Raw genomic sequence first — 17,171 nt, forward strand, 5'->3', positions numbered from 1 at the left:
ACTCCCGTTTATTTATTTATTCTAGAAATGTATTTACTGGATAAGAAAGAGTTCAAAAGTCTTCAAGCTCCTTTGAATTTGAATGTTTAGTTGGATATTTTATGAATATATAATCTGCCTGTAGCAAAATACAAATATTAAAAAATATATACGCCTATTAGGGTATGTTTTCACAAAATATAGCTACATATGTCTTTCAGTTTAAAATTTAAAGTGCTAAATACATAATTTACAAACCCAATTTTCTTTGAAACCCCTTTTCATCACTGTACAAAGTACAAATTTTATTATTATTTTAGTTTATTAGCTTATTTTAACTCGCATTTATGTCAATCTTTCGACGTGAAAAGTGCTAAAAAAACAAACAAACAAAAAAGACATCGAATGTCAGTGAAAGCTGCTCACTGATTGGACAGGTAGATCACCTTACACCAGCGACTCGGAGAGAAGAGAGCGGCGAGCTGATTGGTCAATATAATCACCTCACAGCAGCCACTGTGTGTCATGAATGCTGCGCGCTGATTGGGCAGGAGGATCACCTCACAGCTGTCACTCAAAGCGGTACCCAAAATAAACCAAACTATCAGCGCCCGCCCACAACTTATCGGCTCTCTTTCAGTTTCTTCTAGCAGCCGGATGATTAAAAATATTCATATACTGAATGCGGTTTAATGTCATGGTAAACGTGACAGGCGACTTCCAAGCGTGAATGAACACGAAAGTAACCTGACGAGAAGAAAGAAAGAAGTAATTTTCACCGATTGGCTGATCGGCGTCTTTTCTCAGCAGGGTTTTTTTTTCTTCAGCGTACGTGACGTCACTCGCATCGGTCCGCTGTCACAGGGAATATGAATATGAGAATATGAACGCATGAATGTTATTGTGTTTGTCCTTCACTCTTCTGAAAACACAATGAGCTGAACGGAGCTTTACTGGAGGTGAGAGAGACTTCACTGTCATCTAATTCATTCTGTTTATGTGTGTGTGTGTGTGTGTGTGTGTGTGTGTGTGTCACCCTACAGCAAGTTATTGATGTTTTGGGATGTTTTATGAAAATAAAATTGTGGTGTTGACATTCTTAAGTGATGTCTGTAAACATTGTTTTCGTATTCACCCTGATTACATAACTGATATAATGACAGCTGTTGATGAGTCATTATTTTCCTTTACATTTAAATCCAGAGCTGATGTTTTATCACAGTTATTATGTATTGATGGCTCATATCTACTACAATATATGATAACAAGCTACAATATAATTGAATGACATTTTAAGACAAATTATTCTATAATATAAAGTAGCCAATATGTATTTTTTAAATAATAAATTAGTATAAATAATAGGGCTCAAATGGTTCACTTCTGCATTGACTCCACTTAGAGCTTCAGTGAGAAAATGATGGCTTTAAGGTCATTTTCTCCTCTGTATATTTCCGGAATCATGTTTTGTTAACTCAGCTGGGCATGTCTGGGGCTGACATTATTCAGTTATGAAGGAATATGATACCGGGAGAAGTACAGAAGCGATAATCTCACATGAGCGCACCGAGACTGTCCATCTAATAGATTCTGCCATCTGATCCTGTGCCGTTTGACAGATGTTTTTTATTAGTGTCTGTAAGTGTGTGTCATGGTCAGATCATTGACCTTTGTGATTCATATTGTCCAGAAAGTCTTTGATAAAAGCATCATGTGTGTTTGATCAAGTAGTAACTGGTGACAGAATTCCTGCTTGTACAGTGATAAACTCACAAGAGCTTCACCAGAGATTTTGACAGAAAATCAATAATTCATTTCTGCTTTTGAGGGTATCAGATGGACCAGAGTGAAAAACAACTGGATAGCATTTCCAAAAAGACGTGTTTGTGTCAAAGGTCACTTTGTTTGATTGGCAAATCGAGGAGAAGTACAGAGAAATTAAACTTGTGAACGTCATTCATTACATCAATTCAGTTCACATTTATTTGTACAGCTTTACAGAAAATCCATGTTGCTACATTACAATTTAAAGTAATCTGTTATCAGAGGTGACTGTGTCCAAGTAATGTCCAAGTACAGCTCCTTAGATAATAACATAGACAGAACCAATGAGCTCATTAAAGCGATTATTGCAAGTTGCGATCATAATGATTACAATATATTGAAAATTTGGCAGTTGTGTAAGTTGATTCAGAGTTGGCGTCATCTGAAGTCCTCGCAGGGTTTGACTTCATCTCTTCACAGGTGTTGTGTAATCTGAAATCTTCGTAAGAGGCTGGATCCAAACTCTAGCTTGAGTAATCTCTAGATGCATTATGTGAATGCATGGCTAAAGAGGTGTCCTGAATCACAAAACATTACTCTCTCTGTCCTCTAACCTATTTCCAGAATCATCTGTTCTGTTAACTCAGTTAACTATAGAAGATGAAGCATGTATCTAGATTTAAACTGTGTAATATTACCAAGGGGCAGCATGTATATTGAAAATAGCAGAGGTCCTAAAACAGACCCTTGTGGCACTCCATAATTTTACTGGCGTTAACTTGGAAAATTCCCAGTTTCAATAAACAAAATGGTAACAGTCAGATAGGTATGATTTAAACCACCTTAATGCCTGCCCATGAATACCAGTGTAATTTTGTAATCATAGTAGGAGCATGATGCAACTTGAGATGCAGCCTTAGTCAGAAGCTAGATGTAAGTCATTTGTAATTTTAAGGGGTGCAGTTTCTGTGCTATGATGGGGCCTGAATCCTGACTGAAATTTTTCATAGATATCACACAATTGAGCGGACATAAGTTTTTCTAGTATTTTAGATTCTAGTATTTTTTTCTAACATTAGACATAAATAAAGATTTGAAATGGGTCTGTAATTTGCCAATTCATTTGTGGTTTCTTAATGAGAGGCTTAATAACAGCCAGCTTGAAGATAGAGACGAGATAGAGAGAGATAGAAACGAGTTAGTAATATTGAGAAGTGTTTTTTCTGCTACAGGTAACAACTCTATGAATTTAGTGAGTATTGGATCTAACAAAAATGTTGTTGGTTTAGATGCAACGATAAGTTTATTTAGCTCTTCCTGTCCATTATATACTATAGTGTACATAATGTTTAATATACTACAATATTTAAAAGTGAAGTGTGTAATTCCCGTACCAATAGTGGCTCCAAACGTAATTGGAAAAAATAGATTTTTACATTTTCTGTTGGAAATGTGAGTGATGCCTGTGCAAATGTTGCTGCCACAATGCTAGAGTGTTGCAGTGCCTTGTGATGGTAGAAATAAAGCTTTTCGAAACTTTTAATCAGTTGAACCATTTGCTTTGCAAAATAATTCTCGGTTTTGAACTGCTCGAAATGCCGCACACTGGTGACCCATGATGGTCAGAACAGTGTAAATGCAGCGAAAACTCAGCCCAAACATGCAAAAAAACACCTTTTACAAACCAATTCCAAATGTTTTATTGAAGGTGTTATCTATTAAATGCAATTAACAAATCATCTAATACCATTAAATATAACGTGTATTTATAATATGTGTTATTTTTTTATTAAATTAGGGCTTGTTTTGTTTGTTTTATGTAGAGAGCTTGGTTAATCAGACCAGTAAGAGGCTATAAACTACAATTCTTCCTTTTTATGATACAAATGAGACCAATAAAGAGGCTATTAACTGCAATTCTTCCTTTTTATTATACAAATGAGACCAATAAAGAGGCTATTAACTACAATTCTTCCTTTTTATTATACAAATGTGTCATTAAATGTATATCATATAACTGTAAATATAGAGAAGGACTGGAGACTCTGGCCCTCGAGATCCACTTTAGCTTCAACCCTAAACAAACACACCCAAACAAGCTAATCAAGGTCTTCAGTATTACTGGACAGGTGAGTTTGATCAGGGTTGCAACCTTGCTGGAAAGTGGATTTCGAGGGCCAGAGTTACCCAGCCCTGACATAGACACTGGTTCATGCGTTCACAGAGATCATCGCCCCCTAGTGGCAAACCACTGAAATTTCGAAACATCTCAAAACAGTTATAACGTAACGAAGCCTAGTTTACTGAAATCACTTCACTTTGGCAATTTGATACACACTTCGAATCACTGGTTCGAATCAAATGATTCGCAAAAGTTTCAAAGCATCACAAAGCAGTGTTTCGAAAATGCCCATGACTACAAGTGCCTTTTAGAGCTTTGCTATGTGGTTGTTTTGGGTGGTTGCATGCTGGTTCACAGCAAAAACATCCACCTTCAAATGTCTATGATATTCTGGTCTCTTCGTCAGTGTAATTCTGAAAGTATTTTAATATAAGAAAACTGCACACTTCAAAGAATGTGTTGCATAGAGTTCATACTGACCATACTTGTACAGGTTCCATTAATGACATTTCTCCTCCTTTCTCCATGTAGACTCAGACCATGAATTACGTGGGTCAGTTGGCAGGGCAGGTGTTCGTGCAGGTGAAGGAACTCTACAGAGGTCTGAATCCCGCCACGCTGTCCGGCTGCATTGATGTTATCGTTGTCCGACAGCCGGATGGAGCTCTAATCTGCTCTCCATTTCACGTACGCTTTGGAAAGATGGGTGTCCTGAGATCACGAGAGAAAGTGGTGAGTGGTACCAGGATACATTTGAGATAACAATGACATGTTGTCTCCCTGTGATATCTGGTTGGTCCATAATGTCTTGACTTATCTTCTGTCAATCAGGTGGACATTGAGATCAATGGGGAACCTGTGAATTTGCACATGAAGTTAGGCGAGAACGGAGAAGCATTTTTTGTCAAGGAGACAGAAGACGATCAGGTGCAGAACAACAGAGAAACATGCAACCACTCACCTTTTGCTCGACACGATAGTCACCAATATTCATGCTTGTTTCCTTTCTAAAGCTGTGGTCACACTAGACTTTTTGCTCATTCACTTCTATTCATAGTGAGAGCTGGAGACCAGAAAATGCAAGCTCAAGTTTGGTGACCTCTGAATTCACATTGAGCAAAGATATTTGATCAGAAGATAGAAGTTGCAAAGCTTTCAGTGCTATAGGCTCTGAAGTCATTTTGCATGCTCAAAGTCTAATGTGACCATGTTGTGATCTTAAAGGGGACCTATAATTCCCCTTTTATAAGATGTAATATAAGTCTCTGGTGTCCCCAGAATGTGTCTGAAGTTTCAGCTCAAAATACCCCACAGATCATTTATTATAGCTTGTCAAATTTGCCCCTATTTGGGTGTGAGCAAAAACACGCTGTTTTTGTGTGTGTCCCTTTAAATGCAAATAAGCTGCTGCTCCCCAGCCCCCTTTCCAGAAGAGGGCGGAGCTTTAACAGCTCATGCTTCGGTTGCTCAACAACAACAAAGCTGGAGAATCTTACACAGCCAAAATGAGGATTGTCAGTAACAGTGTTCAGCCTTACATTGTTCAAACCAGAGTCGGACACTGATGGAGAGACTCAGGAAGAAGTTAATTTAATTTTTGGATGAACTAACCCTTTAATCCAGCTTTCTAGAACTGAGCTGCATTCTGGACCAGATCAGAGCAGTGATTCTAGAACAGAACCCTACACTTTTAGAATTTAGAATACTTTAAGAGTAAGATTCTAAAAAGTAACAGTGCAGTATTCTAGAACAGTACAATGATTTTAGAACAAAGCTTTATTGTAGAATAGAAGAGCATTTTGGAACAATAGTATTGTGGAACAGATTAGTGTTCTGAATGGGATGAAAGAAATAAAGGAAGAAAATATAGGAAGTGCGGTAAAACCACTGTGAATGTGACACTTTTGTTTTTGAGAATCAGACTTTGTGGTTCTCTGAGATCAGCAGATAAAAACATCCTGTTTTTCTGCCCAGTCTTATTTTCATCTTTTCATCTGATTTGTTCATATCTAATACTTCAGATTATTACACTGCACTTTACATTTACACAATAATATAATGTGACCTCATTTCAGAGCCAGAACAGTACAGTACACACTTGTTTGATCAGATCTCAGATTAACTCTCTTTTTCTGATGATTCCCTACAGGAAGTGATTCCATCTTACCTGGCCACATCTCCCATTCCGTCCGACGGGGGTTTTCTGATGGGCTCCTGCACTGAGAATGGAATGATGAAGAAGAGGAGGAAGAGGAGAAGGAAGTGCAGATTGGAGGATGTGAAGAGGGAGGAGAGCATGGAGTTCTCAGAGGAGGAACTGTTCAACATCGACATCAATGACAGCGAGCAGCACGATCAGAACAGGTTGGCTGATCCTTTTAAGCCATTTTAGACCAAATACATAAATATCAAATTAAAATAGTATATATATATTTTTTAACTATTTTGCCCAACACAGGTATCTTATGTTTGTTTCTATGTGTGTAGAGACCTGCCGAATGTAGGTTCATCCACTGGAAACAAGCAAAACACAATTTATGCTCGCTCAGATGGAGAGTGGAGTCCTGTTCACAGGTAGAGCCCAAACGCACACGCTAAAATTGAGTTTTAATTTAGGCATCACAACATTATAATATACAGTATGAGATTTGTTAAAGATCACATTTAACAGTGTTATTAAAGTATTAGTGTTATTAAAATATATAACATTGACAGATTAAAGAATACATTTAAAAATCAATTAAATTAAAAAACGGATCTTTCGGGCATTCATATATAAAATATAAGGACTATAAACATTCAAAAGTTTGGGGTCTGTAAGATTTTTTTTTAGCAAGGATGCATTAAATGGATTAAAAGTGTCAGTTAAGACACTATAATAGTTAATAAATATAAAAGGTAGAGCCCAAACACAGAGACGCACCATTATTCACTGCATATTTGCATAGTATTGAAGAATTTTGCATATAAAATATATGTAAAAATCTAGTTTGAGCAGGAATATGTTTGATTATGTCCTCTCTTTTTCTCTCCAGTCCTAATGTGTCTCGTCCCTGCACTCCTAAGAGTGACTCTGAACTACTTTGTAAAGATCAGCAGGAGGATTCGGCCATGTTGTGGTCCTGGGGGGAGTTACCACAAGCTGCCAAGGTCAGAATTATCCTAAAAACCAACTCATTGACACATTAACCCAACTAACAGCAACTATAACATCAATGTGATTTGAAAGACCCCTCATATATTAAACTCATACTTACCTCATAATAAAAATGTATTTACAGCCATCGTTTCTGTCAGCGAAACCAAACGTCCTGCCTGCGTGCCCACTGTCAATCCCAGTCTCTGACAACACACATTTCAGAGTCATCCCTGAGACTGCCACCCATAACCATCACAGCAACAGGACATTACATGCTAATGGCCAATCAAACAGAGTGAAAGAGTTTGAAAAGCAGGATGTGACACCAGCAGCTTGTGTGATGTCTGAGGTTGAGGAGGGAGGAACAAAAACAGGACCCCTCCTACAGAATAAGACTAAAAGAAAAGGTTATTAGTGCATTATTTTTTGGTTAAAAATTCACTTAGCCTTTTTTTTTGTGTATTACTTAATTCATGGTGTTGTGTGTGTTCTCATGCAGATAAGAAAAGTCGCCATCTGGGTTCTGATGGAGTGTATTTGGATGATATAAAAGATTTGGAGCCGGAGGTGGCGGCACTTTACTTCCCTAAAAGGTGTGTCATCCTAATTTCACCTCTCTGTAAGGCTGTATGAACCCTGTAAAGCCTGACATATGAAATAATAGTCAGAAAAATCGATTTTTTTTAAATGGAACAGTTTACTATGGAAGCTTGTTTCTGCCATGAAATAAAAAAAGTGTAATTGCGAATTTTTATTTCACAATTCTGACTTTTTTTCTCAGAATTGCAAAATATAAACTCACAATTGCGATATATAATGTCAGAATTGCGTGATAGAAAGTCAGAATTGTGTGATAGAAAGTCAGAATTGCGAGTTATAAAGTCACAATTGCAAGATATAAAGTCAGACGTGTGAGTTATAATTGTCAGAATTGCATGATATAAAGTCAGAATTGCTATAAAGTCAGAATTGCGTGATAACATGCAATTGCAAGAAAAAAAGTTAGAATTGCAACTATATCTCGCAATTCTGACTTTATATCAAGCAATACTGACTATAACTTGAAATTGCGAGTTTAAATGTCGCAATTGAGAGAAAAAAGTTAGAATTGTGAGATAAAAAGTCGCAATTACCTTTTTTTTTCTTTCTTTTTTTTTATTAGTGGCGGAAACAAGCTTCCATAGTTTACGGAACATTATAATATAAAAAAAGTAATTTTCTTTGTTTATTATCATATTTGATGCATAAGGCTTTTATGGCTCATATAGTATGATTAAATTAGAATATGGAGCTCATACTTGAGGAGTCAAAAACACCTTTTATTCAGAGGCCCAATCTGAGAAAAAAAATATACAATCTGGTGCAGTTGCTGATATTTATATGGCCAAAAAGTAAGATGAACTTTGGATAGCTTGTAATGTAATTCAGTGAGATCTTTATAACTGTATAAAGATGCATATACAGTAAATATCAGTTGTCAATCTAAACTGTATTTCCCAATAATATGTCTTAGTAAGACTACATTTAGATGCTTAGTTTTATGATCAAAGTTATGTTTTTATTGTAGGGGTGCAAAACATATAATGCAATGTAATACAATGATTGAGAGAGTGACAGAACACGAGAAGAGTCAGCTTTATCAAATATATGTATGCTAGAATGACTAAGATTGCTTATAGCAACAATTAAACATTGTATTGCTTGTTTTTGTGTTTTGTCAGTGGTTCAGAGCGTTTCGGTGAGAACGGTGTCCGCAGTGTGACTGTGTCTCCTCAGTCTATGTGCAGCTCAGGAGCAGACAGCGGAGTGGACAGTTACGACCTGCCCACTATGGCCATCTCTCTCTGTGGAGGACTCACAGAAAACAGAGAGATCACTAAAGGTGCACAGACTCGCTCACAATCAGCACTGCATATTAATTATGTACAACAGGACTACTTGAAATGCATTCATTAAGCATTCATGTCAGCATTTGCGTACGTGAGTAGAGTATCTGTCTGGCCACGTTCACTCAAACGAATACATATTTATGCATCCTTATTGATTTACTGTCTTGTCTCTCTCATTCAGAGCATTTCCAGCAGAAGTCTGTGTCTTTTCAGCAGTTTGCTGATAATCCGTCTATCATTGATGACCCTAATCTGGTGGTGAAGATCGGCTCTAAGTGAGTGTCACTATAATCGATTCTCATCTCATTTGTCTTGGACTGAAATAACAGCTGCTATATTTATTTATTTTTATCTGTGCAGGTATTATAACTGGAGCACTGCTGCTCCTATTATGCTGGCTACGCAAGCCTTCCAGAAACCATTGCCTAAGGTACACACACACACACACACACACACACACACACACACACACTCTTACACATCAGTAGTGGGGATTATATAGAGTGTCTTTCTCCAGTAACATTAGGAAGTCTGATTCATTTTAGCAAATCAATTAATTCAGATGTTTTATTTCAGTGAACTTGTTCAAAAACTGATTCGCTGATTCATTTGAGTTACTCAATAGTACTCCCAGAAGTCCCTGTGCAGCATTTTATGACTGTTTTGTATTGAAATAAATATTTAGTTAATACTTGTATCACTGTGCAATTGATTCAGTAATGTAAATTAGGGTTTTTGGTGTTTTTATATAAATTATTTAATCACATATAAAATTATGGATGAAACAGATAAGCTGTCTGTTATTTTCATGTAATAAATAAAAAAAACTTTTAGATCACTTTTTAGATCTAAAAGTCATGAAATGATTTTTTAAAATTATTTTAATATGCTCCAAGTATTAAAAATAGGGGAAATAAGCATGCACTATTAAATATATATTGGCTGATCATGTAAATTAAAAAAATCTCAATAAAATATGTATACACTGCTGTTCAAAAGTTAAGGGTCAGTAAGATTTTTTTTTTTAAAGAAATTAATAATATGATTCAGTAAGGACACATTAAATTAATCAAGTAAAGACTTTTATTTAGTTATTTTGAACTTTCATCAAAGAATCCTGAAAAATTTGTCGTTTTTCCACAGAAATATGAAGCAGCACAAGTTTTCAACATTGATAATAACAAGAAATATTTCTTGAGCAGCAAATCAGCATATTAGAATGATTTCTGAAGGATCATGTGATGTATTTACAGTATTATTGATCAAATAAATGAAGCCTTGGTGAGCATAAGAGACTTCTTTCAAAAACATTCAAAAATCTTACCAATCCCAAACTTTTGAATGGTATATATTATATATAACTGATGACTCGCAGTGATGCTGTGTCAAGTTTTTCCATCTGTTCTCTTGTCACCTCCCTCTGTGTGTGTGTATGTGTGTGTGTTTTAGTTTGCTGGGCTCAGTAATGTGTGTTCTGGGCTGGAGTTTGTTTTCTGTCACCTGCTCCATTTCTTTACTTCCTCAGTTCGTTGCACTAGTTTTATTAATCCTCTTCCCAGCATGAGTTTATTTTGAGAGTTTTTCAGTTGTTTAGCATTACGCTTGTGTGCATGTCCCTCACAGGCCACCGTAGAGAGACTTATGAAGGAGAAGATGCCCAGAAACCGAGGAAGATGGTGGTTTTCATGGCGAGGAAGAACAAACAGCACCAAACCGGTACTACAAATATGTACACATCATCATCATGGGCTTTGTTTCAAATGATGCACTGGATGTGGACTTACAGTTTTGTGACTTTTGCTTCTGTGAAGTCCTCAATTGTAAGTTCCTTGTGTTTGCAGGATTCAGTCTCATGCGGTTCAGCCTGTGCTGCAGGAGACGAGACCATCAAGAACAGGTTCAGATCTGATGGATTTATTCTGAAATTATATTGCAGTCTGTTATTATTCATATGTTTAACCAAGCCTTTGTTTACAGACGGACAGAAGAGTCTTCCTCCAGCGATGAAGATCACTTATCTGCCAAGCAAACCCCCGTACCTGTTCACACAGACCCCGCCCCTGCTGGAGGGGGTGTGTCCTATCAGAAAACTCTCCGCCTTTCTTCGGAACAACTAGTACGTTTTTTTTAATTTAATTAAAGGGACAGGTCGCCCAAAAATGAAAATTCTCTTATAATTTACTCACCCTCATGCCATCCTCAATGTATATGACTTTCTGTCTTTGGATAAACACAAACAAAGTTTTATCGGAAAATATTCAATCTCTGCGAGTCCATAATGCAAGTGAATGGGTGCTGCTTGGGTGATGCTTGAAAAACCACATACTGTGATTGTGGTGGTAATCCATCACTTTCTTAGCTATAAATCAATTCTTCCAGTCTATTGTCATACAAACAATCATGAGGGGAGTGTTGCAACATGATTTATAGTTATTATAAATTTATTTATTATAAATTGTATAATTTAATAAGATTTTACAGAGTGTTTAGAATGAATTAATTATCTTATCTAGATAAATTTGAACAAATTAAAAGGGATAGTTCACCCAAAAATGAAAATTATCCCATGATTTATCACCCTCAAGCCATCCTAGGTGTATATGAGTATCTTCTTTCAGATGAACACATATTATAGAATATTATAAAATATCCTGGCTCTTCCAAGCTTTATAATGGGAGTGAATGGCGCTCCTGATTCATCCATCATAAAAGTATCCATCATAAAAGTAATTCATACGGCTCCAGGGGGTTAATAAAGGCCTTCTGAAGCAAAGTGATGGGTTTTTGTAAGAAAAATATCCATATTTAAAACTTTATAAACTAAAATAACTAGCTTCCGGTAGTTATTGTTCCTCCGACATTTCTCTTTAAAAGAATTCTCATTTTAGACTTCTAATTCATGACTGCCATTTTGTTATGCTCTATCCTCTGCGCTTCTGTGTTCGTCAATGCGTCATGCATCAGGTCAGAGGTCACTCTTTTGGCGTAAACCGATTTGCATAGGCCGTCTGCCGGAAGCTAGTTATTTTAGCTCATAAAGATTTAAATATGGATATTTTTCTTACAAAAAACCCATCGCTTCACTTCAGAAGGCCTTAATTAACCCCCTGGAGCCGTATGGATTACTTTTATAATAGACAGATGCATTTTTTTTGGACTTCAAAATCTCAAGCCTCATTCACTCCCATTATAAAGCTTAGAAGAGCCAGGATATTTTATAACTCCAATTGTGTTCGTCTGAAAAAAGATAGTCATATACACCTAGGATGGCTTGAGGGTGAGTAACTCATGGGATCAGTTTCATTTTTGGGTGAACTAACCCTTTAATGTCACACTAAATACTACTAAAAAACAATTCAATTGGAGTCCAAACAGTAATGAAAAGCAGCATTTTGCTATAAAACAGAAGACCTGGAATTTCATGCAGAACTTGAATCAGTGACTCATTCAAATGAACCAATTCAGTAGAATGAATCAGACTTTCCAAAACTACATATGAGAAAAGGGCAGTTTAGAAGATGGTGAATTGCACACACTGATTGTGAGGGTGTATGTTTGCCTGCTGTAGGTCAGTCTCCAGCTAAAGGACGGTCCTAATGATGTATTGTTTAGCGTGACGACTCAGTATCAGGGCACATGCCGCTGTGAGGGAACCATCTACCTGTGGAACTGGGATGATAAAATCATCATCTCAGACATTGATGGCACAATCACCAGGTGCATAATCATAAATATAATCATAATCTTACACAATATCAGATCGCTTTACATTAATGTTCTTCTTTCATAGGTCAGATAAGTTGGGGCACATTTTGCCCACACTGGGTAAAGACTGGACCCATCAGGGCATCGCACGTCTGTATCATAACGTCAGCCAGTAAGAGCCCACAGCTGCTTTCTCTGATTCTCTGCTATATCATTAGGATGAAGAGTGAAATGCTTGTGTATGTTTTACAGGAACGGTTATAAGTTTCTGTATTGCTCAGCGAGGGCGATCGGTATGGCTGACATGACACGGGGTTACCTGCACTGGGTCAACGAGAGAGGAACCATGTTACCACAGGGACCCGTTTTACTGAGTCCCAGCAGCCTGTTTTCAGCACTGCACAGGTGATTATACACACAAACACACTCACACACACTGCTTGATTCACTATATATCTGAGGACATCTCATTGACTTCTGGTGCTTTTTCATTAGGCTAATTCCATTTTCATGTATTCATTTAAAAATAAAACACTAAAAACTAAAATCATTTTTGCTTTTTTTACATGGTTGGGAACAGTTGCTTAGAAGTCTTAAAACGTCTTAAATTTAATCAAATTTTGATCAAAATGCTTTTCAGGGAGGTGATTGAGAAGAGGCCGGAGAAGTTTAAGATAGCGTGTTTGACAGATATTAAGAATCTGTTCCTCCCAAACACAGAGCCCTTCTACGCAGCATTCGGGAACAGAAACACCGTAAGTGAACATGAGACGATGAGAATGCAAGAAATTAGCTTATTTATTAAACAAAATTATTAGCTAACTTATCAGTCAAAATTGTTTGCATACCTAATAAAGATGCCTGTAGGTGATCTGTGTCATGTGTAGTTTTGTAATCCCCGTTTGGTGTGTCTGTAGGATGTGTTTTCCTATAAGGAGGTGGGTGTTCCCTTAAACCGAATCTTCACTGTCAATCCTAAAGGAGAACTGATCCAGGAACATGCCAAGACCAACATCTCATCGTGAGTACACACGATGATACTGACCAGTTCCTTTAAAACCATTGTTTTTCAAGCTATAAGCTACTCATAAGACAAGCTACTTTTTTGCAAAACAAAAACAAAAAAAAACAAAAACCCTACTAACAGAAGCTACTAACAAAAAAGTAGTAAACTATCTCACTGGGTAGGGAATGCTGAAGTTATAGCTTTTTATATTTAGCACAGGGGTTCCCAGAGGTTTTTGTCAGATGAACCCATTAGACATAAAATATATTTAAATAAAGTACCACCTGAGATTTTAAGTTAATATTTCAATTTAACAACACATTTGGATATACATGGTTCTCTGATGACGGTCACATGACATGCTGATAATGGTCACATGACATGTAAGTAAACATACAATTTTTAATCTTTTTAAGTTATTTTTTTTTATTATTATTTAAAAAATTATTTAAATTATTGTTTTAACTAATTTAATAAGTATATATTATAAAAAAATAACTTGCAAGTTGTACTGCAAAGTAAAAATTAATATTTTATAATATTTATAACAATATTTTATTTTACACTAGAAGTTACAATACTTAAGTTTATGTCTTTAATTCTTCACTTTCAAACGTTTAAACCCTTGTGTGTCTAACATTTCAAATCCTCTAGCTTTTGGCAGAATGGCACTGATTCCAGAAGTTTTTTTTTTTTTTTCCTCATAGGGATTTAGGGATAGTCTTTTTTAAAGAGTTATAAGCCATGAACCAAGACAATCAGCTACAAGGTGAATCACAGCACCACAAACTTTGATTCTGAAGCAAAAAAGTTTTTGAAAATCGGACAAAAAAGACAAAGGTACAAGACTGTGTACTTAACGGCTTTAGTGAGGGAAAGAACTACAATCCCATCGAATTAAAAATGATGGAAAAATATAAAACTACTAATTTACAAATGTTTATTATATGTATAAAAACAATATATTTTAAGTTTATTGCAATGTACGCATATACAAACATTTCAGTATTTAGAAAGCGAAGGGAGATCGACTCGATTATGTCATTCACAGTGCTTTATGGGAGTGGGCGGAGCTAAAGAGCTATTTTGGAGATTGTTGCTTTTTTCGACTCTCTGATTGGTGTAATTTTCTGTACAGCATCATGGGTTATGTAGTTTTTCACCAGGAATTCCACTGTTAAACATGAACATTTTAAAAATAAGCTGAAATAATGCAGACTGATGGTTTCAACGGAAGCAAATACCATCAATTAACAACCTCATAGCTCACAGTAGGTCTATCTTTAAAGGTTTATAAGTTATTATTCAAAATCAATTTCCAAGTTTTTATTTCCAGAGCCCAAATGTTCCACTCTATACTGGTGAAATGATGTAAATGATGTCGTAATTACTGTAATTACGAGATTTCAACTTGTAAAAAGCGTTCACATCACAACTTGTAAGCTAGGAATTTTCTGAGAGCTGCTACTTGTATCACATGACCATTGCAGATTAATTTAGGCATTGGTAGTGTTGCCATATAAACGCATAACAGCACAGAGTGAAACATCACGTGTCGTCATCATGAAATTCCGACATGGTGTGAATGCAGCATAAAATTCTGTCCATAAAAATGTTGGAAATTATGCAAATATAAATAAAGAGAACCTAGCATAAATTGCGGTGCCAGAAAATGAATCAGTGAAATGTTTTTGAAGTGGTTCATTTACAGTAAATGAAGCATCCAAACAAACCAAATCACTAAAATCAAATGAATCAGACTGCGTCATATGAGAGAGAGCGCTTAAGATGAGATTTTTGATTGTCACCTCAGTTTGCTGGTTTGTAAAGCTGTGACACAATACACTGTGACTAAAATCAACATTGTAGCACACACAACAACACCACTACTATTTCTGGAAAAACTACTTTGTTTTGAAAACAGCTGAACTACAGTACTGTCACACTACTGATAAATGTAGTTAAGCCAGTTGTGTTGCTGTTTTAATTAGTTACTCCCTCAATTAGCACTGCTACTGACTGTGTGTCTGTGATTAAATGCTTTATATGAACAAGTGTGTCTGCTGTGGATTACCTGTGCAGGTACGTGCGCCTGGGTGAGGTAGTGGATCACGTTTTCCCGCTCCTGAAGCGCAGCAGTTCATGTGATTTCCCCTGCAGTGACACCTTCAGCCAGTTCACCTTCTGGAGAGAACAGCTCCCCCTTGTGGACGGACAGATAGCAAGCACTATCAACACCTCTCGCTGAACAGCTGCACGGATCTACACACAACATCACTTGTGGACGCTCACATAAACTGCACAGAGTACAGAAATACAAAACGGGCACAGTCTAAAAACCAAAACTGAACATACTGAAATCAGTGCAAACATGAAAATCACACAAAATTCATGTGTGGGTCTGGACCTCAGAAAAAAACTGCACTTTCTTTCAAAAAAGTCTTCACATGTCATTTGTGATTTATTGTATATTGTTAAATTAAATATATATATATATATATATATATTTTTACCGTTTCAGTTTTGCTTGTGATCACAAGCTTTGTGTTGAAAAGCATCTGTTAATATATGAATGAAACTGAATAATGTTACATTTCACACAATTTGAAATGCCCAGGTCATATTTCACCCCAAAATCATTATTTTGCAAAAATAACGTAAAAATTATATATATAGTTAATAGTCCAAAAACACAGTTGATTTTCTTTATGCAAAATATGACTCTGACATTTCTTGGCAGTTTTTGTGAGACTTACTCCTATTATTTTAAGAGAAATTAAAAACAATGGAGGGTATATAGAAAATGTTACATTTCTTTATTTTTGAATGGACATCATTGAACTGTTACTTGGTACCTTGTTGTTGATGTATTAAGTAATATTTTATCTGTCTGATTATTTAATAGGTCATCTGTGGTCATATCACAGCTGTATTCTGATATTCCTGCCTTCATGTTTTTAACCAGCACTTTATGTGTTACTGAAGAAAAATATGCGGTCATAATTTCCTATGAATTACTAATCATAACTCTGACTGGGTTTCTTCCATTTTATTATGGTTTCATTGGGGTTTAAAGATTTAGATATGTAGTATATGAGACAGACTCACTTTAAAAATATTCTATATCTGTAGCTTGATGCTGTTGATATAACTTTTTTTTGCCTTTTAATTGAAAATTATTTTCAGTTATTAGTTCCAAAGAGAGAGTGTTTGGTGTTTTGTCTGATTTTCTTTCAGTGAAAGAGCAGTAGATTCACAGGTGATTCTTCTTTGAAGGAAAATCCATCTGTTTTGATCTTCAATAAAACTACAGCAGGAAATATACTGTGTCATTCTGATTTAATGCTTCTGTTTATTTAATTTATCTGTAAATGAATATATCTGAGGTTTGGACAGTAAATGTTTATTATCTTTCATTTTATACAGGTGCTGAAATTCTTCACCATAAGATCAGAATGATTTAAAACATCCGTGATCTGCCAAATTAATAAAGCTCATCAATAATAAAAAGAACTAAAATTCATTCATTCTATTTTTTTTTTTTTTTTTAATTAAATAATAATGTTC

At 35.9% G+C, this 17,171-nt stretch overlaps 1 protein-coding gene across 1 annotated transcript; it reads left to right on the top strand.

Annotated features, from left to right (window-relative positions):
• Positions 1 to 582: 582 nt before the first annotated feature.
• Positions 583 to 16,924, top strand: lpin1b (lipin 1b). Its single transcript, XM_051875507.1, has 20 exons — positions 583 to 938; positions 4,397 to 4,597; positions 4,697 to 4,792; positions 6,015 to 6,229; positions 6,353 to 6,439; positions 6,901 to 7,015; positions 7,147 to 7,411; positions 7,504 to 7,597; positions 8,726 to 8,886; positions 9,075 to 9,168; positions 9,254 to 9,323; positions 10,517 to 10,609; positions 10,735 to 10,790; positions 10,871 to 11,009; positions 12,462 to 12,610; positions 12,684 to 12,770; positions 12,851 to 13,003; positions 13,239 to 13,353; positions 13,516 to 13,619; positions 15,687 to 16,924. The coding sequence occupies exons 2-20, from the start codon at positions 4,406 to 4,408 to the stop codon at positions 15,850 to 15,852; spliced, it is 2,451 nt and encodes an 816-aa protein (XP_051731467.1). The 5' UTR covers positions 583 to 938; positions 4,397 to 4,405; the 3' UTR covers positions 15,853 to 16,924.
• Positions 16,925 to 17,171: the final 247 nt, after the last annotated feature.

This window comes from Ctenopharyngodon idella, chromosome 20, assembly GCF_019924925.1.
Source record: "Ctenopharyngodon idella isolate HZGC_01 chromosome 20, HZGC01, whole genome shotgun sequence".
Taxonomy (NCBI): domain Eukaryota; kingdom Metazoa; phylum Chordata; class Actinopteri; order Cypriniformes; family Xenocyprididae; genus Ctenopharyngodon; species Ctenopharyngodon idella.

Excerpts from the sequence above, each read along its gene's own strand:
- lpin1b (XM_051875507.1), top strand. The coding sequence starts at position 4,406 with ATGAATTACGTGGGTCAGTTGGCAGGGCAGGTGTTCGTGCAGGTGAAG. Across the intron at positions 7,016-7,146 it reads AGTTACCACAAGCTGCCAAG|CCATCGTTTCTGTCAGCGAA; the intron begins GTCAGAATTATC and ends ATGTATTTACAG. Across the intron at positions 11,010-12,461 it reads GCCTTTCTTCGGAACAACTA|GTCAGTCTCCAGCTAAAGGA; the intron begins GTACGTTTTTTT and ends TGCCTGCTGTAG.